We start from the raw sequence: 27,751 nt of genomic DNA, 5'->3' as shown, positions 1-27,751 counted from the left end.
AATTATAAATAAATAAATAAATAAATAGGCTACAGGGATATGTTATTTTCTCAACGGAATGTATTTCTGGCTACTAAATACAAATATTTACTAGAATATTTTATGATTTTTCTTTACAAGTTTTTCTCGATAGGATTTTCTTTTTTCTATTTTTTTAACAAGTTACAGGAAAGCCCGTATGTTCTCAAAGATTTTAATTTAATTAATTTATTTTTGTGTGTGTGAACATACATACTGGATTTTTAAGTTTTTCAAAGATATATACACCATACATTTTCTTTGGGAGTTCTAGATAGCAAAATATGTTTTTTATATCCTCATGGCATCCTTTATTTCAGTTTTAGATCTATCTATCCAAACTGGCTAGAGGTTTCAGAACTATTAAAATGGTAGTAACTGTTACTGAATGGAGAATGTCTTTATATTATTAATAGGGACATTAATAGTGTTAATAGGTCAACAGTTAAGTACTTTTACTTGTAGTGTTTTTTAGAATTGATAGAACCTGGTTGCCATGGAGATAGTTTTTCCACACCAAATGAAGAAATGCTTTTCCTTTCCAAACACTCCAAAGACTCAGGAATCACTAGATATAAATTCATCTTTCCACTTACCAAGTGGTCAATCCAGTCATCCTAGGATATGGTGAAGTTCACAAGTCATACTTCACAAAACCATTTTTGCCTACTTACATGCAAATGTTTTAGACCACCTTACAGACTGAACCTGTTTGTTCTCTATGACAGAAAAGAAGGAAGAAATCTACAATGAAGCACAAAATACCCAATTTAGATCATCTCTTTTTGTTTAACATCTGTGAGCATGACAGGCCAGACTCTCTGCTCAAGAAACCAATAATCATACATCTCATTTTCATTTCACTTGCTCAGCTATAAATACTACTATTATGGTTTGGCTTCCTCTGTGTATGCACGGAGGGGGTGCTTGTACAGAAGCTTGAATTCAAGGCCTCTAGCTTTTGCTTGGCCTTATCATTCAAAGCTGTCAACCTACCACTTTGCCAACCTCCATTTCTGATTTGTTTGTTTGTTTTGGTGTTTAATTGGAGATAAGAACCTCACAGACTTTTCTACCCAGGTTGGTTTCAAAATGTGATCCTCAGAGCACAGCCTCCTGAGTTACTAGGATTACAGCTGTGAGCCACCAGTGGCCACTTTTGGTTTGACTTCTGAAAGTAATGTCATAAACAGTGTGAAAAATTTCACAATTAAATTAAAATTACAACTAATTTTTTTTGCTGTTGACAGTCATGGGACTTGAACTCTGGGCCTGGGTGCTGTCCTTGAGCTCTTCAGCTCAAGGTTAGCACTCTACCACTTGAGCTACAACACCATTTCCACAACTATTTTTAAATATTTTTAAAGTAAAAATGCAGAATTGATCATAATTCCATCTGAGGTGGGGGGGGGGTAAAAAGAAAAATCATAGAAACACATATGGGTTACCCAGAAAGACAAAAAAATCCTCGATGAAGACCCCTCAGTGACATGGAGGCTCAGATTTGCCTGCTCTAAAAACATTACTCTAAAGAGGCTGACCTAACAGGAGGAGGGAAAATGTTTATTTTCTGTGACACTATCAACAGAATCTATTAAAATGACATTCAACATATGAATGATGAAGAAAAAACACTTTTTTTCCAAAAAATATCTTCTAGTAAAATCAGAATGTTTTAGACACTGACAATGATGGTACTTTTGAAAATTCTAATATTATCTACAAACTTCAGTATCCTTCATAGGGCCATTTACCTGACTATGGTGATATCCCACATTCTCCTAACACCCCTCCCCTAAATTCTTAGGACTTGATCATCATTTTACTTCTCATTCAAACTATCATTTCAATGCACTCATAAATGTGTGACTAAGCAATTCATTCTCAAATATACTGAGTGGCTTAACCTACCTGTAGTTATCTGATCATGTTTTAAAAATATCAGGAAGGGGTAGCTCAATCAATTATACCTACTTAGTGAATATGTAATATATAATGTCACTCAGTCTTGACACTGTTGTTTGGTGCAGACGGCATTATCCCTGTTACAAAAACTGAGGGATGTGAGGCTGACAGAGGTTAAGCAGCCGGACTAGTCTCAAATAGTTGGAGAATGGCAGAATTAATGTTCTATTCCAGGTTTCATTACCTTCAAAAACTAATCTCCCTAAGGCACTGGTAGCTCACTGTTAGCTAGTGAAACTCTTAGCCAGGCACCAGTGGTTCATACCTGTAATACTAGCAACTCAAGAGGCTGAGATCTGAGGATCGCAGTTCAAAGCCAGCCTAGGTAGGAACCTCCGTGAGACTCTTATCTCCAATAAAGCACCAGAAAACTGGAACTGGTGCTGTGGCGTAAGTGGTAAAGCACTAGCCTTGAGCTAAATAGCTGAGGGAACGCACCCAGACCCAGAGTTCAAGCCCCACAACTGGAAAAAAAAAAAAAAAAAACCCTCTTATCTCTAATTAACCACTAAAAAGCTGAAGGCAGAGGTGGGGCTTAAAAGGTAGGTTCACCTTGAGCAAAAAAAGCAAAGGATTAACATGAGGTCAAGCCTCAGTATTGGCAGACATGGCACAAGGGTGTGCACCACACACACAATCACACATAAACTCACACACACACAAATGCTAGTCTCTATCCTGAACAGTTGCTTTTCTTCCTCACTCATCTCTCCCTGTGGATATTTTCCTTATCTGAGCTCACTGAAAATACTTGTAAGATGCATTTGCTCTAAATTCTGGAAATAAAACTGCAGATTTCACCAATAAATAAAAGACCTAAACCTATGAATTAAACTTTTAAAAGTCAAACATTATTATTTGGTTTACTGAATGTTAATAAGTGTACATTATTTATTTATAAGAAGTTTTGAAAACAAGTTGTTAAATTCATGACGTAGAGTTCAACAAAACATACTTTCTTTAAAAATGCTATTCACTTACACTGACAGCATTAATATCCGAGGCGTGTCCTGTGAAAGACTGTCTACACATTCCATCTCTAATATCCCATAATTTGGAAGAAGCATCACAAGCACCAGAAATGAAAGTCCTCATGTCAGGACTCAGGGAAAGACTCATCACATCTCCAGAATGCCCCGTGAATGTGGTGGTCTGCTGGGCAGTTTCGATATCCCACAAAGCACTAGAAATAAGTAAATATAAATATATATATAAACACATAACTATATCTCTTTCTCCAGTTACTAGAATTCTCACCCCCAAGATCAACATTCTTCTTGAGGAAAACTTACCAAGTTGTATCTCCTGAACTTGTAACAATTTGGCTATCATCTAAAAATCGACAGCAGGACAAGTAGCCTATAGCACAGAGAGTAGCAAATTTTAGATTATCATTGATAAAATAACAGTTACCTTGTGAAATAGTAGTATACTTGAAAATAAAATATCTGGCCAATAAGTATTTGTCAATATGATCTATAATTTTGCTTTTAATTGCTTCAAATTCTCTGCTGTCTTCAGCAAGTTTTGTCAACAAGTCTGCTGAGTACTTAGTATGTCAGTGACACTGAGTGAAGACTCAGTCCCTATCACCTGATTAGAGAAGCATGATACTTTACACACATAACTCTAATCCATGACAGACAGTGTAAGTACCCTGGAGAGTACCTTAAAATACTGTGAGAAATTAGAACCACACCAATGAAGGCTTTCTGACAGATGTGGCACTTGAATATTTAGCCTTTATCAGTATCAAAATGTGAAAATTGCAGAAAATACCACATTAATATTTAAGATTTATTGTAAAGCATGATCAAGGAATAATATCCAAATTACAGATAAGTACCAATAAATCCCTAATTAATGCCTTAACCAAATTCTACACTAGTGAATTATGAGATGGACACTGGCAAGTAAAACAGTTCACAACCACACAGTGAGAAGTACTTCATGAAGTACTTCGTGATGCACCATGTATCACACCCTGTGTGGTAGCAGAAAATAAGAGAAACTTATATTTGCTTTTTTAATTTTTAATTATTGATTGGATTTTTGTAGCAAATTAATATTTTTATTTTATTTTTTAAAGGAAAATAAGATTATGGAGCTGGTAGCCAGGTGATGGTGGCTTATACCTATAACCCTAGCTTTTCAGAAGGCTGAGATCTAAGAGTCAAGGTTTAAAGCTAACCTGGGTAAAAATATATGAAATTCTTATCTGCAATTTACCAGCAAAAAGCCAGAAGTAAAGATGTGGCTCAAGTGGTAGACTGCCAGCCTTCAGTGAAAAAAACCAAGTGAGGGCATGAGTCCCCAAATTCAAGCCCTTGTAATGGCGCGCGCACGCTCTCTCTCGCACACACACACACACACACACACACACACACACACACACATTACAGGGCTGTAAGTGCAGTTCTGTGGTAGAGCACCTACTTAGCATTCAAGAGTCCAATCCCTAGCTTATTGCTAGGGATATATAAAAATGATGGTATATATGACGTACGTGTGTGTGTGTGTGTGTGTGTGTGTGTGTGTGTGTGTGTGTGTGTGTGTGTGTGTGTGTGTGTGTGTGCTGGTTCTAGAGTTTGAAATCAGCCTAGTGGCTGTCCCTAAGCTTTTAAGCTCAAGATTAGCCCTTTACTACTTACTACTTGAACTACAGCTCCACTTACAGTTTTTTTGGTGGTTAATTGTAGATGAGAGTCTCACAGACTTTCCTGCCTGGACTGGCTTCAAACTGAGATCCCCAGGTATCAGCCTCCTGAGTAGCTAGGACTACAGGCTTGAGTCTCCAGTGCCTGACCTAGATATATGACTTTTAAAAGTTATTCTTTTCCTACTTCTTAGTAATTTCCACTATTCTTCAATTATCCCTCATCTTTTTTTTTTTTTTTTGGTCAGTCATGGGGCTTGAACTCTGGCCTGAGCTCTTCAGCACAAGGCGAGTGCTTTTTTGCTTGAGCCACAGTGCCACTTCTGGTTTTCTAGTGGTTTATTGGAGATAAGAGTCTCACGAAGTTTCTTGCCCAGGCTGGCTTTGAACCATGATCCTCAGATCTCAGCCTCCTGACTAGCTAGGATTACAGACATGAGCCACCAGCGCCCGGCTTATCGCTCATTCTTTAGCTATATGTCTAGGAAAGTAGTGGTAGGCAGTGTGATTGAGAAGAAAGGAGGAGTATTTAGTGATATGCTCACCTGTGTGACCAGGCAGCTCTCGACTAACTCTCACGTTCCCTTCTCTTGTTTTTAAGTTGTATATAGAGCAGATGTTGTCCAAGCCTCCACAAGCAACATAGTTACCAGAAGGGGCATAGGCACAAGTCATCACCCAGGAGGACCTCAGAGGAATGGCATGCATCTAGGACATAAATACAGAGCATAGAAACTATTACTGGGGAAATAACACAAGAAGTCAATTCATTTTAATTCTATCTACAATTAAGCCAAAGTTAGATCTAAAATTAAGTATAGCTAGGAAAAATAAGTCAAATTAAATACAGAAAATAATGGATTGAGAAAGTGAACAACAAAAATTAAAATACCAATACATATAAAAATACCTATTTTTCTGTATCATCAAATCATTCAGAGTTAAGAAGGGATCTCTTTCAGATGTCATTCCTTTACTAGAAGGAAAAATATAGGATTTTTTTTTTTTTGGTTGGTTGTGGGGCTTGGGCTTGGGCGCTGTCCCTCAGCTCTTCAGTTCAAGGCAAGCACTCTACTACTTGAGCCACAGCGCCACTTCCAGTTTTCTAGTTTTGTTGGAGAGAAGAGTCTCATGGACTTTCCTGCCTGGACTGGCTTTGAACCATGATCCTCAGATCTCAGCCTCCTGAGTGGCTAGGATTGCAGGAATAAGCCACCAGTGCCCAACTCAGGATGTTTTAATGTTTAGACATTTTAATAAAATTGTTTTTACTAATGCTCAAAAGAGTAATTTCTTACAATATAATATTGAACAATAAATAAAAGGAGAGGTAATGAACACATATTTGAGTCACTCCAAATTGTTTGTACCCAAAGAGATCTCACTATTATTCATCTATTATGAAGGATGTTAACTCCCTCAAGATAGCTTTGCATTGACCTAGTTACTCACATCTGGTGTCTCATTAAGCCAATACCAATCAATTTTCTGGTCATAGGTAAAGGTTTAGGGTATATTCCAAGTGAAGATTGTTTGTACAGGTGTCAGCATTTCATGAGATTACTGCTCTCACTTAACCTAATATATAATATATAATGATATAATAATATATAATACATAATATTTTTGGTCGGTTATGAGGCTTGAACTCTCGACCTGGATACTGTCTCTGAGTTCTTCAACTCAAGGAGAGCACTCTACCACTTGAGCCACAGCTCAAGTGTTTTTTTCTGGTGGTTAACTGGAGATAAGAGTCTCATGGACTTTCCTGCCTAGGCTGGCTTTGAACTGCAATCCTCAGATCTCAACCTCCTAAGAAGCTAGGACTATAGGCATGAGCCACCAACACCTGGCTGTAAATTAATATTTTTAAGTGACATTTCTTTTAGTTTTAGGAAAATGTGTTTAAAAGAGACACACTTTAATTTCCATTAATACAGAAAAACTAGTGTTATATACTTGATTTTATTAGCTTTACACTCTCAGTCTGAATGGGGGAAGAACTTGAGGTAGAGCTCAGGGTAGAGCATTTGCTTAGATAAAGGAGGTCCTAGATCTGTGCTCAACATCAAAAACAATCAAGTTAAAGTTATTATTTTACAAAATACTATTTTCACATGCTGCAATATATACACAGAATATACTTATGAAAGTATTCACAAGTTTTTCTACTATAATTCACCAACTCTAAATCAGTGTATAGTGCCTCCCCATGGAAATAAGAGAATCCACAGTCTTTTACCACTAAGATATCTAAGTCAGATGTAATTTACCTCCAATCTAGCAGCCCAGAAACAGAAATCAATGACTGGACTGGAAAAGTTTTACACTAATCATCCAATCTACCTAAAACTAGGAATTTAAAAAACTCAAGGTTATTTTATATTTATATATATATTTATATATAAATGTATATATTTATATTAGGAAAGGGAAATATTTTTAAAGTACCACTTATACATGAAGATGATGCTCTTCCCTAAAATTTAAATATGAAAAAAGGATAATATTCAGTAAAAACACATTGAACAATATTCTTGTACTTTGTACCTGGACATGAAATGACTAAATATAAAAATCAGCCCTAGGCCCAAAAAGATGATCTAGATTAAAATAAATGAAATAAGCAACACAATGCAATTAAAGTTTGAAGTAAGAATAAAGGAACTAGTGGACAATAATCAAATACAATGTGGTTTAAATGAATTAAAAAATTACCTTATTTGTTGTATAGCTATCCCAAATAATTAATTTTCCATCTTGGGAAGCACTGACTAATAGCCTAGAGGAAGAAACACAAAAATAATTTGACACTTGGAGGAAAAAAGTGGTTAAGCATTATGTTAATGCCACACAGTTTGAAGAAGAAAAAAAAACCTTTGTAATAAAAGAAACTTGGTACCAAAGATTTTCTTCCAACTTAAAAAATTTTGAATGCATGACATAAAATTTAGCAATTGACTAAAATATCTCTGTTTTTCATGGTGATGACACATTTGTTATAATTCAAGGTTCTGGTAGATATTCATTGACTGATTTACTATTAAACACTGACTTACTTCAATTTAATGGCCACATAGCACATACAGGCCTAATGACAATACCTCATCCAATTCAAAGCTATCAACTGAGTGACTGAAAATGCTACAAGGCACAAGGAAGGACATCCCTCCTGCTCACAGAGACACTATATTTGGTGGAGATGAGGCATACACTGTATACCTACAACAACCATGTAAGTAAAGTGTGTCAGAAGAGTGATATGAAAATATCTCAAGACTAGACCAAGAACAAATAACTGTTAGTTAAATTAATCAAGTAACACATTTTTCGAAAAGGAGTTTTGAGAGCAAAAACTACAGAAAAGTCTATGTTCAGCAGTGATAGTAAAGTCAATGAGAACAGGCAGAAAAAGTACAGTCATAACCCAGGAACTTCGGTCTTCTAGGTGCATAGTTTGTGAGAAACCAAAATAAAGCAAGAAAAGTAAAACTGGACTTAAACTGCAGAAAGCTTTGTTTGCTAGCTAAAGGCTATGAACTCTTTTTTTTTTTTTTTTTTTTGGGTGGGCCTTGCACTATCTAAGCAGCCACTCTACTACTTTGCACTCAATTCCTTTTGTGTTAGTTGTATTTTGAAGACAGGTCTCAATACTGCTTAGGTTGGTCTGTAATGTGATCCACCTGTACACCTCCCATATACCTGGGAAGACAGATGTGCAACACTGTATTTGGCTTTTTTATTGGTAAACACAGAATTATTCCATTTAATTAGTTTTTTCATCCAGGCTTTCCTCAAACCACAATCCTCCTGAGCTCAGTTTTCAAAGTAGCTAGAATTACAAGCATGAGCCATTATGCCCTACTGGGTATGAAATCTTTACTATGTATCAATCTCTAAATTTTTAGTTCTGTTCTGAAATTTGTCTCCATGGTATAAAACACACAAAACAACTGGGCATGGATGGCTTACACCTGCCCATCATCCTAGTTACTCAAGAAGCTGAGATTCTGAGGATCATGGTTCAAAGCCATGCCAGGCAGGAAAGTCCATGAGATTCTTATTCTTAATTAAACACTAAAATCATAAAGTGGAACTTTGATGGGTGAGACAAGTGGTAGAGTGCTAGCATTGAGTACAAAAGCTCACAGACAGGGCTCTGGACCTGAGATCAACTCCTAGTACAGGAACCATAAAAACAAACAAACAAATACATAAATGGACATATAATGAAAATATACAAAAACATTCAGTTCTCTGCTGTATAGGTAAAAAAAAAAAACAGCATAATATAAGCTTAACTACTTTACAAAAGGGAAGATCCCACCATGGAGTGTGGAATGGACTTACAGAAAATTCTCAATATTAAGTTGGCATCATTTTCTGCTTAGTTTCTCTGTATACTCAAAAGACAGTAAGACATTTTTTTCAATATTAGACCTTGTTCATGGCAATATTAAAACATTGGGAGGGTGAGGCTGGGAAGGTGGCTCAGTGGTAGAGTGCTTGCCTTGCATGCATGAGGCCCTGGGCTCGATTCCTCAGCACCACATAAGCAGAAAAAGCCAGAAGCAGTGTTCAAGTGGTAGAGCCCTAGCCTTGAGCTGAAGAGCTTCGGGACAGCACCCAGGCCCAGAGTTCAGGCCCCAAGACCAACAAAAAACAAAACAAAAAACATTGGCAATTATTTAGAATCTAATGGCACATGGAGAAAAAGCTAACTATTTTCTTCTTAGAAATTTCTCTCAATAAAAACAAATGGACTCGGGGCTGGGAAAGTGGCTCAGTGGTAGAATGCTTGCCTTGCATGCATGAGGCCCTGGGTTTGATTCCTCAGCACCACATAAGCAGAAAAAGCTGGAAGTGACGCTTTGGCTCAAGTAGTAGGGCGCTAGCCTTGAGCTGAAGAGCTAAGGGACAGTGCTCAGGCCCAGAGTTCAGGCCCCATGACCGGCAAACACACACACACACACACACACACACACACAATGGACTCATCTGTTAAACTGTCATAACAAAATGAAGTAGATTGGCATCAGCATACTGATGAAAAGATCACTAAGTAATGAACTAATCATTAGAATTGGTGTGAGATGCAATTCTGGGTATTATCTTTGTTTCTGAGAAAATATTCAGGAAAAGAACTACTAACATTGTTTCAAAGTTTGGGGTAAAAAGTTTGTTGTATCAACAAGGCAAAACATTTTAACCTTTAAAACAATAATAAAACATTTGTCCTAGCTTTATGACACAATTTTATCATCCCCTCCTAAAAGGCATATGTCCTTCATTACTGTACTCAAGAATCCTTATTTCTGTTGGCGAGTAATTGGTAAGGAAGTTTTATCTGTAGAATTTTAGTGCCTTCTGCAATAAGAGCTTATATATGCAACTTCTTTGTTTTTTTTAAGTCAAGTGTATCGGGTGATGGTGGCTCACATCTGTATTCTGACTATTCAGAAGGCTGAAATCGGAGAATCAATTAAACTCTTATCTCCAAATAACCACCCGAAAGCTAGAAGTAGAGCTGTGTCTCAAGTGGTTAAGTCAATGGCTCATATAAGCAATCCTAGCTACTCAGGAGGCTAAGATCTGAGGGTCTATGTTTAAAGCCAGCTTGGTTAGAAAAGTCTATACGATTCTTATCTTCATTTAAATACACACACACACACACACACACACACACACCACACACACGTACACACGCGCGCAAAACATTAGTGGAGCTGTGGCCCAAGTGACAGGATGCTACTCTTTCTTATTTATTTATTTTTATTTGCCTGTCCTGGGCCTTGAACTTAGGGTCTGGGTTCTGTGCCAGAACCTTTCTATGCTCAAGGCGAGGTCTCTATCACTTGAGTCACAGGGCCACTTCAGGATTTTTCTGTTTATGTGGTACTGAGGAATTGGGTCCAGGGCTTCATGCATGCTAGACAAGCACTCTACCACTAAGCCACATTCCCAGCCCAGAATGCTACTCATGAGCAAGCTAAGTCAGAGAGCAAGAACAAGGCCTTGAATTCAAGCACCATTACTGGCCAAAAGAAAAACATATGTCTCTGTTTGGGACATTACCCAACAATGTTAAACTAAACCACAAATACAAGTTAGCCACCATGGCGGCAGGCAGACATGCTGGAAAAAGCACAGGCAATACTGCAACCGTGAGAAGATAGTGAATCGTAGTGACCAAGACATCTAAATTGCAAACCCAGTCTATCATGGTGTCCATGTGTACTTGCAGACACTAAGACTCACACACTCCAGCACATGTAAGTGTTAGGCTTGAAGGGTAAAAGATGTATTCAATTAAGCATCTTTGTATCACAGAATCTAATCCTAGATACAAAATTATAGCAATAGCCAGCAACTTGTACAAAGAAGACATTTAACAAGTATTTGCTTGTTAACTGAAATTTCACTGGTTTGGGGCTAAGCATAGTGGTGCATACTTATAATCCTAGTGTTCAGGTGGCTCAGTGAGAAGGATGCAGAGTTCAGAAACCAGCCTAGACAGGCTACTCAGTGAGATTCTGGAAATAAACAAATATATATGTATATGTATGCATGTACATATACATGTATATATGTATGTGTGTATGCATATATGTATATATGTAAGTCTAATACCCCAGTGCAAAATCCTTTCTAAATAGTTTTCTCAAATATTAAATTTTTTAGCATAGTTCACTAATTCATAAGAAATGAATAATAAGTGTTTGCTTCAGCAGCACATATACTAAAATTGGAACGATACAGAGATTAGCATGGCCCCTGCGCATGGATGACACGCAAATTCGTGAAGCATTCCATATTTTTGTATTCAAATGTTTTTTTTCTTTCATTTGATTGTTTCTAACACATTTATAAGACGATTTCTTTGTTGCTTTGTATGTCCCTCCCCATTGGTATAACCCCTGCTTTCACTGTATTTGAGGTTGGTATAATTTGTGGAGGGGAAGGGAAAAAACAAATCATTTAAATAGGGGTACAGGTGGATCTATTGCAACAATGAGATGTACAAGTCATTATGTGGAAAAACGAACTTTACAACTTTGGTGGGGGGGAGGATTGGGTTGGGGGGGAGGATGGGAATGGATGGGAAGGGGAAACAAAGGAGGAGGCTATAATGCTTGATAAGAAATGTATTCATTATCTTGCCCATGTAATTGTAACCCCTCTGTACAGTATTTTCACAATAAAAAAAAGAAATGAGTAAGGGTAATATCAGTTCACCTGTTTAAAAGTCTTTATGAGAGATTGATTAATTTTCCACATTAAAGCTTTTAAACTTCCAGGGTGGAGGTGTAGCTCATTGCCTCACCATGCATACCTTTGCCTAGCATACATGAAGGGAGGGGAAGAGAGAGGAAAGGAAGGGAAGGAAAGGGAAGGGGAGGGAGGGAAAGGGAGAGGACAGAGGGGAGGGAAGGGAAGGGGAGGAAAGGAAGAAAAAAAGAGGAAGGGAGGGGAAGGGGGGGAAGGGAGGGGAAAGGAGGGGAAGGAGGAGAAGGAAAGGAAGGGAAGGAAGAAAAAAAAAAAAAGAAAGAAACAAGCCGGCAGCGGTGGTTCACACCTATAATCCTAGCTATTAAGGAGGCTGTGAATCAAGGTTCAAAGCCAGCCAAGGCAGGAAAGGTCTGTGAGACTCTTATCACTATTAATCACAGAAACGTGGTGCTGTAGCTCAAGTGGTAGAGTGCTAGCCTTGAGCAAAAGGAGCTTAAGGACATTGCCCAGGCCCAGAGTTCAAGTCCCAGGACAGTGTCCCCCACACACCCCCAAAATAAAAAAGAAAGAAAGAGAGAAATAAAGAGAGAAAGAATGAAAGAAAGGAAAAAAAGGAGAGAGGAAGGGAGGGAGGAAGGAAAGGAGAGAGAAGACAGAGAGAAAAGGAAGAGAATCTAGCTGGCCATAATCCAGCTACAGGGGAGGTAAGTTTAGGTAAGTGATCTGAGGCCAGTCCTGGGGAAAAAATTCAAGACCATATCTGAAAAATAACTAAAGCAATTGAGAATCATGAGTTAAGTAACAGAATGCCTGCCCAGCAAGTTTAAACCTCAGCACCACTAAAGAAGTTTTGAAACTCCTTAAGTATCAATGAATATTCTTAGTGAAAACGAAGTGTTCATATTTGATGCTTTTTCTGCAAACAGCTTATAGTTTGTCTTTAATATGAGAAAAAAGCAAATAATATTAATAAAAATCATTCTGCTAGCAGTGCGAAAATAACAGGCACAAACCTTGAATCATATCCCCAATGCATAGCATAGATTTTAGCTAGGTGGCCTCGCAGAGTGCGTCTTGTTCGCATTTGTATTCGCCCCACGGAGTCCATGTTTGATGCGATCTTTAGAAAGCAAGAAAAATGTTACTGTTTACCTTAAACATAATTCGAGAGCTAACCTAAAAACAATAGGCTTACAAAAAGCACATATGAAATTTGTATGAATTCAAAGTAATTTATTATAAATAATTCCATATAACTGTTATGGGATCAAAATATTGTTCATAAAACCTATGATTAATATTAAAATAATACTACATGCATTTACAGGTATGAATATATTCTCACACTATCACTGCAAAGAACAAATGAATATCTAAACATTAGAAAAGAACCACTACCTACACTAGAGACTAAGAAGGGTAGAGGGGACAGAGGAAGACTGGTAACAGGCACCACAATACAATGGCATAGGAAGATCAGATTCTTATGTTCCACAGTACAGTAGAGTGACTATAGTTTACAACAGCCTATTATATATTTTATGAAGATATAGAAGAAAGAATCTCAGAGCCACCAAACACAGAGCAGCAGTAAATGTCTGAGAAGAATGTTCATTATTCTGATTTGATCACTACATACATGTATTTAATCATCACACCCTACACATAAATTTGTATAATTATGTAACAATTAAGAAAAATATACCATCCACAAATAAAAGTTTAGAAGTATATCACCAATAATTTTTTAAAGGACAGTTTCTATAGCAGAAAAATAATTCCTTAATAAAAGTGATCAGTATTAATTTAACTAATGAATTAATTAAATTAATTAATATCGGGGAAATGCTTAATCAGGGTATACCAGAAAGAATCAGAAACTAAAAAAGAATCAGAAAGTACTTTAAAACAAGCATAAACAGCTGTGCACAGGCATTCATGCCTTAGCTACTCAAGAGGCTAAGATCTGAGGTTCATAGCTATAAGCCAGCCCACGTGAGAAGTCTATTAAGACTCTCATCTCCAATTAACCATCAAAAAACTGGGAGTTGAGCTGCTTCTCAAGTGCTCTACGCACCAGCCTTGAGGGAAAAAGCTAAGGGTCAACACACCCAGGCCCCAGTTCCAAGCCCCAATACCAGCACAAAAAGAAAAACAACAAACAGCACAAAATAGACTAATGCACATATTTTTCAGACTTCTATATTAACAATATGGATGGGTTAGGTTGAAGGGTGGGGGGAAATGGCAGATCAAGATGTGTAATATACATAAACTTTTGTTAAATGGCAAAAAATTCAATATGTATCCTAAAAAATTAAGAAAAATAAGGGAAGGGATGGGTTGGGAAAAAGCTGGGTGAGAATGCTGAAAGGGATGACATTGATCAAGATGCAATGTATTCATAGACTTTTGTTGAATGGCAATTCCTTTGTATAACTACTTAAAGATAATAAAAATATTTAAAAATAAAAAGTGCTAAAATCAAATACTTGAATTATATAGCATTTGACAAATTTCAAAGGATTTGACATATAGATTTATTTCATATTAAGTACTAAGTAAATTAATTTAAACATCCATATTCGTGTCAAGTTGTTTTATAAAAATTATTAAAATGCACAAAAAACCTTACCTGCACAAGTGTGGCATCATTACATGCTTTCCTAGCATCCTAAAGTAAAGAAAAATGATTATACATTTAGATATGGAAATCTCTCCAATACGATTAAAATACATTTTCATCAAAAAATAGATTTGCAAATAAACTTTTTTAAATTTTACATATATATTTTTATTATAAAGATACTGTACAGAGGGGTTACAGTTACATGAGCAAGGTAATAAGTCCATTTCCTATTGGAACATTGTTACCCCCTCCTTTGTTTTTCCCCTACCATCCCTTCCCTTCCCACCTCCCCAACTCTCCCCTTTCCTCCCCCACCCCACAAAGTTGTAAAGTTCATTTCAACATAGTGTCTCGTACATCTCATTGTTACAATGGGTCATTCTGTATCCTTTATTTCAGCATTTTAACCTGATGCTAAGCAAAATGAATCCCAAGATGGGGACACAAGAGATTTTATCTTTCTTGTTGTTCTTATTAATGTACTTATAATGTATGACCTAATTTTCTTTTGTTTCTTTGTATGTTCTTCCCCCATGGTACAACCCCTGTTGTCACTGTATTTGATTCCAGTGTCCTGCATCTTGTATAGACAAGTAAACTTCTTATTGCAACACCTTTATTCCTATTTTATTTTCTCCATAGTTTTATCATTGTTATACACGATTTCATTTTAACATGTCCATATGTGCATACAATGTACAGACTCCTCCATCACTCTAGCTCAATGTCTGCTTCTTTCTTCTTCCCAAACCAATCTCAATAGGCTACACTATTCCATTTTTACACTTGTACATAAAGTATTTTGACCTCTTTTATGCTCTCCATTCACTCTTCTGCTTGTCTCTAGTCCCCACACCCTCAATAGTTTTTTATGTCCTGTCATTCATTTTTTAAGGTGCATGTTATTGTTCAAAGGGATTTAGCCATATTTCATGCATGCATGTCCAGCACCTTCATCAGATGAAACCCTCACGTACTCTCACTTTAACCATTCCCCCTCATCACCGCTATTCAGCAGATTTCAGGAAGTTTCCTCACGCCATCTTTATGCACACATGCATGTTTTCAATACTGTTCAACCTCTCACATTCTCTTTTCTTCTCCCCTTCCATCATTCAATCCCCTCAAACAGCTCCACAATTACAAATGTTACATTCTATCTATCTATCTATCTATCCATCCATCCACATGTGTGCACATGATCCTGTCTAACTTTACATGTATGTTTATCTTTTAGGTTGAGCTTATGTGTGAAAACATGTGACCACTGTCCTTCAGCATCTGGCTTACTTTGCATAACATGATAATATCAGGCATTATCCTTTAAATGATGTGATTTCATTCTTCCTTATTGCTAAGCAATTCTTCATTGTGTGTTTTATATATATATATATATATATATATATATATATAAAATATTTTCTTGATTAATTCTGGACTGTTGTCATCGCTTAGATAATGTTAACAGCAGTGCAATCAACAGGGCTGTGTAAGTGCCTCTACTGTATCTGGACTTACATTCCTTCAACATATGCGTTGAATGTTACAGATTGGGTGGTGGTTCTACTTTTAGTTGTTTCTAGGAACTTATATACTGATTTCCATAGTGGATGCATTAGTTTGTATTCCCAGCAATGTATATGAGTCCTCCCAAGGCATCCTCACCAACATTTGTTGTTTTTTGTGTGTTCTTAATGATGGGAATTCTGACTAGAATGAAAGGAAATCTCAATGTTGTTTTTGATTTGCATTTTCTTTATGGCCAGGAAAGTTGAGCATTTCTTCATGTGTCTATTAGCCATTTTTACTTCTTCTAAGACTCTTTAGTTCATTAGCCCATTTACTATTTGGGTTGTTGGTTGGTTTTATGAGCATTTAATTTTTTTAAGTTCTCTGTATATTATGGATATTAGGCCATCATCTGTTGTATAGCTGGCAAATACCTTCTCCTATTTTATAGGCATCATCTTAGTTTGTTAGCTATGTCATTTTCTATGCAGAAATTTTTAGATGGATGCAGTCCCATATGTCAAGTCTTCCTTGGATTTGTTGTGCTTCTGGATCTTTATTCAGAAAGTTTCTACCTGTGCCCAGGAGCCCTAGTGTTTCCTGTTCTCTTTCCTGTAATAGTTTCATGGTTTCAGGTCTTATATTGAGGTCTTTAATTAATACATTTTTAATTAATGCTTGTGCAGCACTATCAATCATAGCCAAGATATGGATTCAGTCCAGATACCCCTCAACGGGCAAATGGATCAAGAAAATGCCATATATATAACACAATGCATCTCTTCAACATTTTCCCTTCAAAACTTTCACCCCCTTTGACCCACTCCTTCCATATTAACTATAGCAAATATTAGCATAAAAATTATAACATCAGACATATACTTTGGTGGGGGGGAGGATCGGGTGGGGGTGGGGGGAGGATGGGAAAGGATGGGAAGGGGAAACAAAGGAGGAGGCAACAATGTTTGATAAGAAATGTACTAATTGGGCTGGGAAGTTGGCTCAGTGGTAGAGTACTTGGCTTGCATGCCTGAGGCCCTGGGTTCGATTCCTCAGCACCACATAAGCAAAAAGCCGGAAGTGGCGCTGTGGCTCAAGTGGTAGAGTGCTAGCCTTGAGCTGAAGAGCTGAGGGACAGTGCCCAAGCCCAGAGTTCAGGCCCCACGACCGGACCCAAAAAAAAAAAAAAGAAATGTACTAATTATCTTGCCCATGTAATTGTAACCTCTCTGTACAGTATTTTCACAATAAAAAAGAAAGATGTTAAAAAATATAACATCAGAGCATTCAAAATTAAAATGTTAGAATACAAAAATATCTTACCAATAGTTACTTGCAAATTTACGTTATTCAAATAATATAAACACTTCAAAAAATTTATTCTTACAAACGGTATACATTAGAAAACAGACTATAAGAGGATTCTTTGCCATCTACCACAACAAAAATACAAGATCTGATATAAATCATTAGTGCAAAAGAAAAACAGTGACATATTTCTTATTCTAAACTTTTAAAAAATGACAAAATAAAATCTATTTTCTTTTTTAATTTACAATACAGTAATTCATCTAGCTGAGTGCCCAAGGCTCAGGCCTATAATCATAGCTATTCAGGAGGCAGAGATATGAGGATCAAGGTTCAAAGCTAGTCTGGACAGGAAAGTCCGTGAGACTCTTATCTCCAATTAACCACCAACAATTCAGAAGTGGAGCAGTAGCTCAAGTGGTAGAGTATTAGCCTCAAGCAAAAAAAGCTCAAGGACAGTGCCAAAGCCCTGAGTTCAAGGTCCAGGAATGATAAACACATACACCCACACACACATACACCCACACACACAGACACACACAGACACACACAGACACACACAGACACACACACACACACACACACACCAAGTATAATAAAATAGAATGCATTTTTATTGTGTCATGCATTTATATCATCTAGTGTACTATACTTTAGGTAAAACTATAGTTAGACTATATTTCCAGAAGGGAAGGGAAAGAAAATAAGGAAGAAAAAGTCGTTTTTGGGGGGAGGGGGGGGCTTAACTGTATTTTTTTTTTGTCTTTTCTTTTTTGGTACTGGGGATCAAACCCAGGACATTGCACTTGCTAGGCAAGTGCTTTGCCACTGAGCTACATCCCAGCCCAAGAAAAAGTCTTTATAGTGTGACAAGATTAAATGGAGGAGAAAAGAACATGGTATTGTATGAATATGTGGTTACTTGAAATCATGGGAGATTATACAGCAGAGGTGTGCCTATGGCCTCTTCTTTGGAAGATGTAGAAATGATTAAAACAGAATTAATTTTCCATCCTGGTACAAGTAGCAAGACAAATATAAACAAGGAATCAAATATAAGACTAACTACGATCAGCTCAATCACTGAAGTCCAAAGTGCTATATGAGTAAGGAACTGCTACTCATTAGCATTGTGTTTTAGGTGTCATGTAATCACCTGTTCAGACCTACAAAGTGGCCCATGGTATTTCTGCTTCACATAAAAGACAATGAACATTAAAAAATTAAGTAATTTTTCCATGGCCACAAACTAATGCCACTCTACTTTCCAAAAGAAAGTGAATAAATCCAAGTGGGGACTTGATTTAGGACTTTTAAAGAGGAGTATTAGGACTCGAGAAAGATTCCAAAGGGCAACTGGACCATGGGTAGTGTAATTCCAGGCACAGGAAGCTGATAAAAGGCAAAGAATTGGACTACATTCAAGAAATGGTAAATTAGCAGCCAAATTAGTACCTCCATAGTCCAGGTTGTAGAGAGAATGGTAAATATGACTGGGTGGCATCCTTTGTGAATGAGCACAAGCTTTGGAATCAAAACATACTTGGTCTGGTGGCCATACCTGTAATCTTTGCTACTCAGGAGGCCAAAATCTGAGGATCCCATTTTAAAGCCAGCCTTGGCAGGAAAGTCCATGAGACTCGTATCTTCAATTAACCACCAAAAAGCCAGAAGTGGAGCTATCGCTCAAGTGGTAGAGCTCTAGCCTTGAACATAAGGGGCAGTGCTTGCCCCTGAGCTCAATCCCTAGTACAAGCACACATATACACAAAAATAACAAACAAAACAACAACAAAAACTAAACAAAAATCTTGATCTGATTCTGAGATTTACTAGCAGTAGTTATGTTATCTGAACAACTTATGAACTCTCACTGAACCAAGGTTTACTCAAGTATAAAATGAAGTTATGCATTCTCACTGAACCAAGGTCTACTCAAGTATAAAGTAATTACAGTTACAAGGAGGCTAAAAGGAGCTGGACATGGGACCACGGGCTAGGACAATTTTCACTTAGTTACTCTTGCTCAGTATGTGGAGTGATACCAAGTAGGGGATGGAGAGAATTCATTCTGGTGGGGCTGGGAATGTAGCCCAGTGTTTGAGTGCTTACTTATCATGCATGAGGACCAAGGTTCAGGTCTCCGCATTGAAAATAGTAACAATTTTAAGTTAATTAAAAATTCTGGCAGTAGGGGGAGGCTGGGAAGGGATGAGAAGGGTAAACAAAGGAGGAGGCTACAATGCTTGGTAAGAAATGTACTCACTATCTTGCCCATGTAATTGTAACCCCTCTGTACAGTATTTTCACAATTAAAAAATATATATGTATATATATATATATATATATAAATTCTGGCAGTAGAAATGCATACTGAGTGTCTCTTGTCTGAAAATTCAAAATCTGAAAGGCTCCCAAACCCCAAAGATATACAATCCTAAAAATTTCTGGTGCTAAGCATTTTGCCTAAGAGATACTCCACCTAACCTCTACTCAGACATTAGTGAAGTCTTCTCCACTTGCTCCAGGCAAAGCAAGCATCTTTGTTTTGACAGCCTTGTTTATAAGATTTAGCAATCTTCTTCACATTTTTGCCCAGGGTTGACTTCTTCATGATTCTTACCTATGGCCTCCTGCTTGGCTGGAATCATAGGCACATGCCACACTCCTGGCTTGCTGATTGATTTTTTGCCATGATTTTGAATCATGATTCTCTGGATCTCTCTGCCTCCCAAGTAACTGAGATTGCAGAAGTCAGCTACTGTACTTGTCCCTTTCTTCTCTTTTCCTGCAATATCTCTATATAGAGATTCTTTACTTTTAAATTATATCATCTTCAATAGCTATTGCAACAATTCCACTTTCTCAGACATTCTCCCTGCTTGTGCTAAAATTCTTCATTTACATTCATAGATTTTATTTTTCACTGTGAAAGGAAGAGCCAGCTTCTACATTACTCACAACTCAGTCCTTTTTCTTCTACCCATCTTACAGAGAAACTATATTTTTCATTAAAAAATATTTATTTTATTATTTTTTAGTTGTAAAAGGAATGAATGCAATGTATGTTGATCAATGTCACCCCTTTCAACGTTCTCACCCATCCCTCCTCTAGTTTTTTTTGTTTGTTTTTGTCGGTTGTGGGGCTTGAACTCTGAGCTTGGGTGCTGTCCTTGCGCTCTTCAGCTCAAGTCGAGCGCTCTACCACTTGAGCCTCAGCACCACTTCCCATTTTCTAGTGGTTTATTGGAGATAAAAGTCTCAGGGACTTTCCTGCCCGGGTTGGCTTTGATCCTCAGATCTTAGCCTCCTGAGTAGCTAGGATTACAGGAATGAGCCACCAGTGCCCGGCCTCATCCATCCCTCTTCTACCCATCCCTTCTCTACTCTTCCTAATTTTGTAGAATGTACATTGGATTCTTTGTTTTGAGATGTAAATGGTCACAAATAGGCCTTTTATTTGTCACTATTAAAAATCTGAATTTTAAACAGATTCTTGAATTTGTGGTTCATATCCATCAGCTCGTTAAACTTGAAGTGCCAGTCTTGTCCCCAGAAGCTTTTCCAGAACTACCACCTTCACCATGCAGCAACATGAGCTTTCCCAATTCAAAGTTGGGCTTCTTCAGCATTTTTACTTTTCTAACGAAGACAAGCAAGCCTTTAATGTGTCTTTCCCAATGCTATCTGAAATCAGTTTATTAAATACTTCTTTCAAGTGATTTGTCTGCACTTCTTGGGTCATCTTCTTCTGGATTTGGTGGACCTTCTGATGTTGAGCATAGGAGGTCTCATGGATCTGGCTGTTGCATTTTTTTTTTTTTTTTAGTAAAACCAACCCAGAACAGATGCAGGAAATAACCATCTGCAATCTTTACATCTACATGAGCTTCAGTCATGGTCTGCCACTTTTTGACCATGTTGCAAAGTTTGTCTCAGGTAAGAGCCATGCCACAGAAATGGTACATACAAAGCAAGAAAGAAATCATCTTATAAATATGTTGGAAACAATCGCAAGAAAGAAAAAAAACATTTGAATCCTTATCTTGGGTGTACCTCCCCCATGTGTATAAACCCTGCTTTCACTGTATTTGATGTTGATATAATTTGTGGAGGGGAAGGAAAAAAAAAACAAATCATTTAAATAGGGTTACAGGTGGACCCATTACAATAATGAGATGTACAAGATGTTAAATCGAAAAACGAACTCTACAACTTTGGTGGGGGTGGGGGTGGGGGGGAGGTGGAGCTAGGGGGGTATGGGGGCAGGGGAGTGGAGAGGGGAAGGGATGGGAATGGGAAACAAAGGAGGAGGCAACAATGCTTGATAAGAAAATGTACTCACTATCTTACCCATGTAATTGTAACCCCCTCTGTATGGTATTTTCAAAATTAAAAAAAAGAAATTGATCAGGCAGGAAGTTGATCTTTCCCTGAAGATCCTCAGAAAGTAGCTTCAATTTTCTTAATGTAAGTGCATAATTTTGTAGATCAGCAAGGCTCACTTCAAATGCTTTTATATCCATCAGGTGTGATCTTCGCTCCCTGAGTCCTCGTGACTAGTATTTCCCCAATATTTCTTTTGTTACTGTTGTTGGTCTTGAGGCCTGAATTCTGGGCCTAGGCACTGTGCCTCAGCTCTTCAGCTCAAGGCTAGCGCTCTACCACTTGAGCCACAGCACCACTTCCAGCTTTTTCTGCTTATGTGGTGCTAAGGAATCGAACCCAGGGCCTCATACATGCGAGGCAAGCACTCTACCACTGAGCCACCTTCCCAGGCCCCCCAATATTTCTTATCTTAAACATGGCCGGTGCTTTCACATCATACCAATTTTGCTTAGAAAATGACTCCCTTTTGAAGGGTAAACAAAGGAGGAGGCTGCAATGCTTGGTAAGAAATGTATGCATTATCCTGCCCATGTAATTGTAACCCCTCTGTACAGTATGTTCTCAAATAAAATAAAATTAAATTAAAAATAAATAAATAAATAAATAAATAAAAGAAAATGACTCCCTTTTTGCTATCTTTTGTAAGGTGCTTGTTCTGAATGACCATCAGGGTTCTGCTTAGAGAGCCAAAAGGTTACAATTGTATTGTTGATTGTGTTCTCCATATTCTATTTGTTGGCGTGGTGTTTGTTAGAAATGGATTTTGGAGAGTTCTTTAGAGGCATGATAAGAGCAAATTTATCATTTCTACTCTTATAAATTATTTTATATATATATATATATATATATATATATATATAAATGTTAAAACTAATACCATAGGGGCTGAGAAGTTGGCTCAGTGGTAGAGCACTTGCCTTGCATGCCTGAGGCCCTGGGTTCGATTCCTCAGCACCACATAAGAAAAAAGCCGGAAGTGGCGCTGTGGCTCAAGTGGTAGAACGCTAGCCTTGAGCTGAAGAGCTGAGGGACAGCGCCCAGGCCCAGAGTTCAGGCCCCATGACCGGATCCCCACCCAAAAAAAAAAAAAACCTCATACCATAAATTATTTAATATATGTATAATGATAAAACTAATATTCAAATGCTATACACTGTAGATAATAAACCATGTTAAGATTTCCAAATGCAGGGCTGGAAGGTGGCTTAGTGGTACAGTGCTTGCCTAGCATGCATGAAGCCCTGGGTTCAATTCCTTAGTACCACATAAACAGAAAAAAGCCGGAACTGGCATTGTGGCTCAAGTGGTAGAGTGCTATCCTTGAGCAAAAGAAGCTCAGAGACAGTGCCCAGTACCTGAGTTCAAGCCCCAGTAATGGCAAAAAAAAAAAAAAAAATCCAAATGCAGCCAGGTGCTGGTGACTCACCCCTGTAATCCTAGCTACTTAGGAGGCTAAGATCTGAGGATCACAATTCAAAGCTAGCGCAGGCAAGGAAGTCTGTGAGACTCTTCCTCCAATTAACCACCAGAAAACCAGCAGTGGCACTGTGGCTCAAAGTGGTAGAGTGCTTGCCTTGAGCTGAAGAGCTCAGAGATAGCACCCCAGGCCCAGAGTTCAAGCCCCATGACCCAGCAAGAAAAAAAGATTTCCAAATGAAAAAGTTCTTACCTGAATCTGATTCCGTAGTTGTTCGGCCTCTTGCCTTAACTGTTCTAGTTCATTCATGTTTTGAATCTGTGTTTCTCCGGATTTGTGAAGTAAAAGTAACTTCTGGAGAGAAGAAGAGAGAAAGATAATCATAGATTAATAGTAGATAAATCAACGTGGAGGGGGGAGGTTCTTAGAATCAGGGATCTCACAATTGGGTGCTTGTTAAACTGGTACTCTACCACTTGTCATGCCTCTAACCCTGACTTTTGCTGGTTATTTTGGAGATGGAGATTCACTGCTTTTCTACCCAGGCTGGCTTCTATCCACAATTATCTGGATGATTAGCTGAATAGTTAGCACCACTTTTGCTCAGCTTTAATTCAATTTTAAAAGTAAACTACATATGTATATATATTTGTATATATGCATATATTTATATCAATATGTATATATATGTATATATAGTCTACTTTTTAAAAAATAAATATATATATATAATTTCTCTTTAATCCTTCTGAAACATAAGTTAGACAATTACTGCAACTTTAACTTGGTTACTAAATAAAGATCTAGTTTACTTACTGAGCAGTTTTCTGAAGGAATGTGATACAAACATTGGCAGTACCAAAATGGAGTCACTTATGTCAAACCTTAATAAAACAGATCTAGAGGCCCTCACACACATAACACATATGCCTAAGAAGGACCTATCTGAGGCATTTCTCAAAACCTTTCCTACTCCAGGTAAGCTGCTAATACTCCAGGTAGACAGAAACAACTGTCTCTCTCAGAGAGCTAACCCCAATTTTTGCAACAAAGCCCTGTAATCAATTATCTTTGTTTCAAACAGCTTATGTGGATTTCTACCTTTTTATCTTTCCTTAATTCTTCTTTTTAAAATTGCTTTTTAAAAAAATTCCTCCTTTTTCTTTTTCTTACCAATACCTCTTCAGTTACACATATGGGACCCCATAGTACATCTCTCTCAGGTAGCAATCTCAGTTCTTTTAGGGAAAAGAAGCCCCTGGTTTTAGACAGTTGGTCTTTCTGTAGCTATACTCAGCTGACACTAACCAAAAGATGGAAGATAAATCATGTGTTATAGTTATTGGGTCCGGTCGTGGGGCCTGAACTCTGGGCCTGGGCGCTGTCCCTCAGATCTTCAGCTCAAGGCTTGAGCTCTACCACTTGAGCCACAGCGCCACCTATGGCCTTTTTTTCTGCTTATGTGATGCTGAGGAATCGAACCCAGGACCTCATGCATGGGAGGCAAGCACTCTACCACTGAGCCACCTTCATAGCCCCATGTGTTGTAGTTATGAAGACTGAATTTTAAAGAATTCATACACAAGAATCTAGTGAGAAAAAAAAATTTTGTGTGTCAACTTCAGGCCTCACACACTCACTTGGTTTTTTTTCACTCACTTGGTTTTTTATGTTGGTTGGCTGGTTGTTTAGTTTTTTTTGTTTTAATTATTGTGGAAATACCATACAGAGGGGTTACAATTACATGGGCAAGATAGTGAGTACATTCCTTATCAAGCATTGTTGCCTCCTCCTTTGCTCCTTCGTTTCCCCATACCATCCCTTCCCCTCTGCACCCCCCAACCTCCACACTCCCCTACCACCAGAACCCCTCTCCCCACCCTGCCAAAGTTGTAGAGTTCGTTTTTCGACATAACATCTTGTACATCTCATTGTTGTAATGGGTCGACCTGTTTTGTTTTGTTTTTCAAGACTACCACTCTACTACTTGAGCTATACCTCTGCTTCTGGCCTTTTGCTAATTAACTGGAGATAAGATTCTCTCTGATTCATCTTCCTAGGCTGGCTTCAAATGGTGATCCTCAGATCTGGACATCCTGTGTAGCTAGAATTAGAGATATGAACCACTAGTGCCTGACTCTAATGAGATATATTTTATAGGAGCTCAAAGGGCAGCAATAAGTATCTCCTCATAGTTTCCACTCTGATGTCTTTATGTGTGTTTCAAACTAATTTGTCACCTCCAAGCATCCTCACTTCAGTAAACAGCAGTTCCATTCTTGCAACAATTGATGCTAAAAATCTTTAAATTTCTCTTTTTCTCTCACATCCTTCACCATCAAATCCATGAAAAAATTATGTCAGTTATTTTTTCCAAAAATTATCCAGGATCTGAGAAGAACATTGATTACTTCAACATCTACTACTTCAGTTGAAACCTGCACCATCTTATTCCCACATCAGTCAAGTCCAAATCCAGCAAGTGGCAATTCTTTTAGAATACAAGTCACCTTCTGCTTTGAAACCTGTAAGGGTTTTCCACTCTGAATAAACCCAGAGTCTTTAACTCAACTTACAGAAACTTGTTCAAACTCAATCTCTTTCTTTCACCCCCAACACAGACAACACACCTTCCTACTCTCCTATCCTTCACTACTCAAAACCTTTCTTGATGTTCCTTGAACACATTGAGAAGCTCCAGCCTTCATGTCTTTGCATTTTCTCTGCTTTTTGCCTAGCCCACACTTGCCCTTGACATTCTCATTGTTTACTCTCTTGCTGGAAATGCTAGCCTCTCAGGATGACATTTACTAACCTATACATGTACCCAACATTCTCCCTCTTTCAGCTACCAGCTCTGTCTTATTTTTCACTATAGGGAAATACTAGTATAAGACTCTGAATTCAGTTCTCAGTAATACACACACACACACACACACACACACACACACACACACACACACACACACACACACACAGAGATGTCCTTCATGCAATATCATGTTGGGAGCCTTTGACTTTCAAAGGGAAGCTAAAAATACCAAAGTCTCTCATTTGAGAAAAAGGAAGAAAAAGAGAGTTGGAGCTGTTCAAGCCAAGGTTCAAGTAGGCCCAGGCACAGTTCAAACTAGTTACAGTAAACCATGGTGTTGCCCATAGGAAGCTATGTTGGAGGCATGGAGAATGTAAGGGCTGTGGGGTCTTGGTAGCTTCCAACAAGATTTCAAAGGAAATGCTTGTGGTCAGGCAGTGTGCTGTGAGATCAGAGTCTGTGCAACTAGCCTTTAACAGGGCAACACATAATAGAGCTATGGGATGAAGCTAGGGCTACAATGGAGTTGCAAGAAAGGTAAAGATGACAGGAATGAGCAATGGTTGTCAGGGAACGCTATAAATAGCAACCAAAACCAGCCCAAAAGAGGGGTCATGTGGGCTGCAGCGAGCTGTGCTGTAGAAATGTTAGTAGTGAGGCTGTTCAAGCCTCCAGGGCAACACTCCATCACAGTGTGCTCTGGATGACAGGCATGGAGCTTTAGGAGTTAATGTTCCTAATGCTAGGTTTTTAGTTTAGCTCTGAGCTGATGACCTCTCTTCTAGGATTCTCCTATTCTTACTGAATAAGAATGCATACCCCATGCCTATCCCATCGCTGTATCTTAAAAATCTGTAAATTTTCTTTTTTAATTTTGCTTGGACGCACAGTTGGATTTGCGTTGAGTCTTAAAGGAGGTTCAACTTAGACGTTTGATAATTAAGACTTTGGGGACTTCTGAGGAATGACTGAATGCATTTTGTGAGATGGACCAGGATGTGAGGGTACAGCTGGAATGCTATGGCTTCGATAAGTGATTCCCAAGGGTTTACGTGTTAAAGGCTTGATCCCAAGATGCTGCCATCAAGTGGTAATAAAATACTCAGGATGTGGGGACCTTTGGGAAGGTTATTAGTTCACTAGAGGCAGGCCCTGGAAAGGATTATGAGATTCCAGCCTACTATTACCCCTTCTTAATAACAAGGTGAGAGGTTTGCTCTGCCACACAATCCTGCCACAATGTGCTGCCTCAGCAGAGGCCCAAAGTAATGGAGTTATTTAGTCTCAAACTGAAATCAAAATGCATGAGCAAAAATAAACTCTCTCTCTTTACTTGAAAACTAAAATAAAAACAAAATCACCAGGTGCCGGGGACTCACACCTGTAATCCTAATTGTTTAGGAGGCTGAGATACAGGATTGAGGTTAGAAGCCAGTCCATGCAGGAATATCCACGAAACTCAACCCCAACTGACTGCCAAAAAGCTGAAAGTGGAGCTGTGGCTCAAGCAGTAGAGCACTTGCCTTTAGCAAAAAAGCTAAGGGACAATGCCCATCCCCTGAGTTCAAACTCCAGGACTGATGTGTGCAGGCGACACACACACACACACATCACCACTTAGAATCTTTTCTCCTCTTCATTAAGAACTAATGCATGACCCTCTTTCTGTTTGTAGAATTGAGAATTCTCAAACTCATTCATGTCTTGCAGACTACAGCTGAGTTTAAGCAGGCATGATGAAAGGGAGTAGGCAGAAATGATGCAAGAAGCTGTCTGAAAAAATGTTTCTAAGCTGCAAAACCCAAACCCCTTGATGCT

The 27,751-nt window shown here is 38.1% G+C and overlaps 1 protein-coding gene, 1 non-coding gene and 1 pseudogene across 2 annotated transcripts in view; 1 reads left to right on the top strand and 2 right to left on the bottom strand.

The window, feature by feature from the left end:
- Positions 1–27,751, bottom strand: part of Gnb4 (G protein subunit beta 4) — a 45,461-nt gene that overhangs the window by 5,890 nt on the left and 11,820 nt on the right. Inside the window, exons 2-8 of the mRNA XM_042669839.1 lie at positions 23,374–23,475; positions 14,505–14,543; positions 12,883–12,989; positions 7,358–7,421; positions 5,185–5,347; positions 3,276–3,342; positions 2,965–3,166 (exon numbers count right to left, since the gene is read on the bottom strand). Coding sequence (XP_042525773.1) covers positions 2,965–3,166; positions 3,276–3,342; positions 5,185–5,347; positions 7,358–7,421; positions 12,883–12,989; positions 14,505–14,543; positions 23,374–23,430 — 699 coding nt within the window. The 5' untranslated portion in view covers positions 23,431–23,475. The remainder of the gene's footprint in view (positions 1–2,964; positions 3,167–3,275; positions 3,343–5,184; positions 5,348–7,357; positions 7,422–12,882; positions 12,990–14,504; positions 14,544–23,373; positions 23,476–27,751) is intronic.
- Positions 11,355–11,458, top strand: LOC122099255. The gene has a single exon (XR_006145887.1). It is a non-coding gene; the product is annotated as a U6 spliceosomal RNA (small nuclear RNA).
- LOC122099229 lies at positions 20,757–22,875 on the bottom strand (annotated as a pseudogene).

This window comes from Dipodomys spectabilis, unplaced genomic scaffold, assembly GCF_019054845.1.
Source record: "Dipodomys spectabilis isolate Male_0828 unplaced genomic scaffold, ASM1905484v1 ptg000506l, whole genome shotgun sequence".
Lineage (NCBI taxonomy): Eukaryota > Metazoa > Chordata > Mammalia > Rodentia > Heteromyidae > Dipodomys > Dipodomys spectabilis.
Note: the sequence above shows the minus strand (reverse complement) of the source record. Positions and strands in the feature narration are given on the sequence as shown.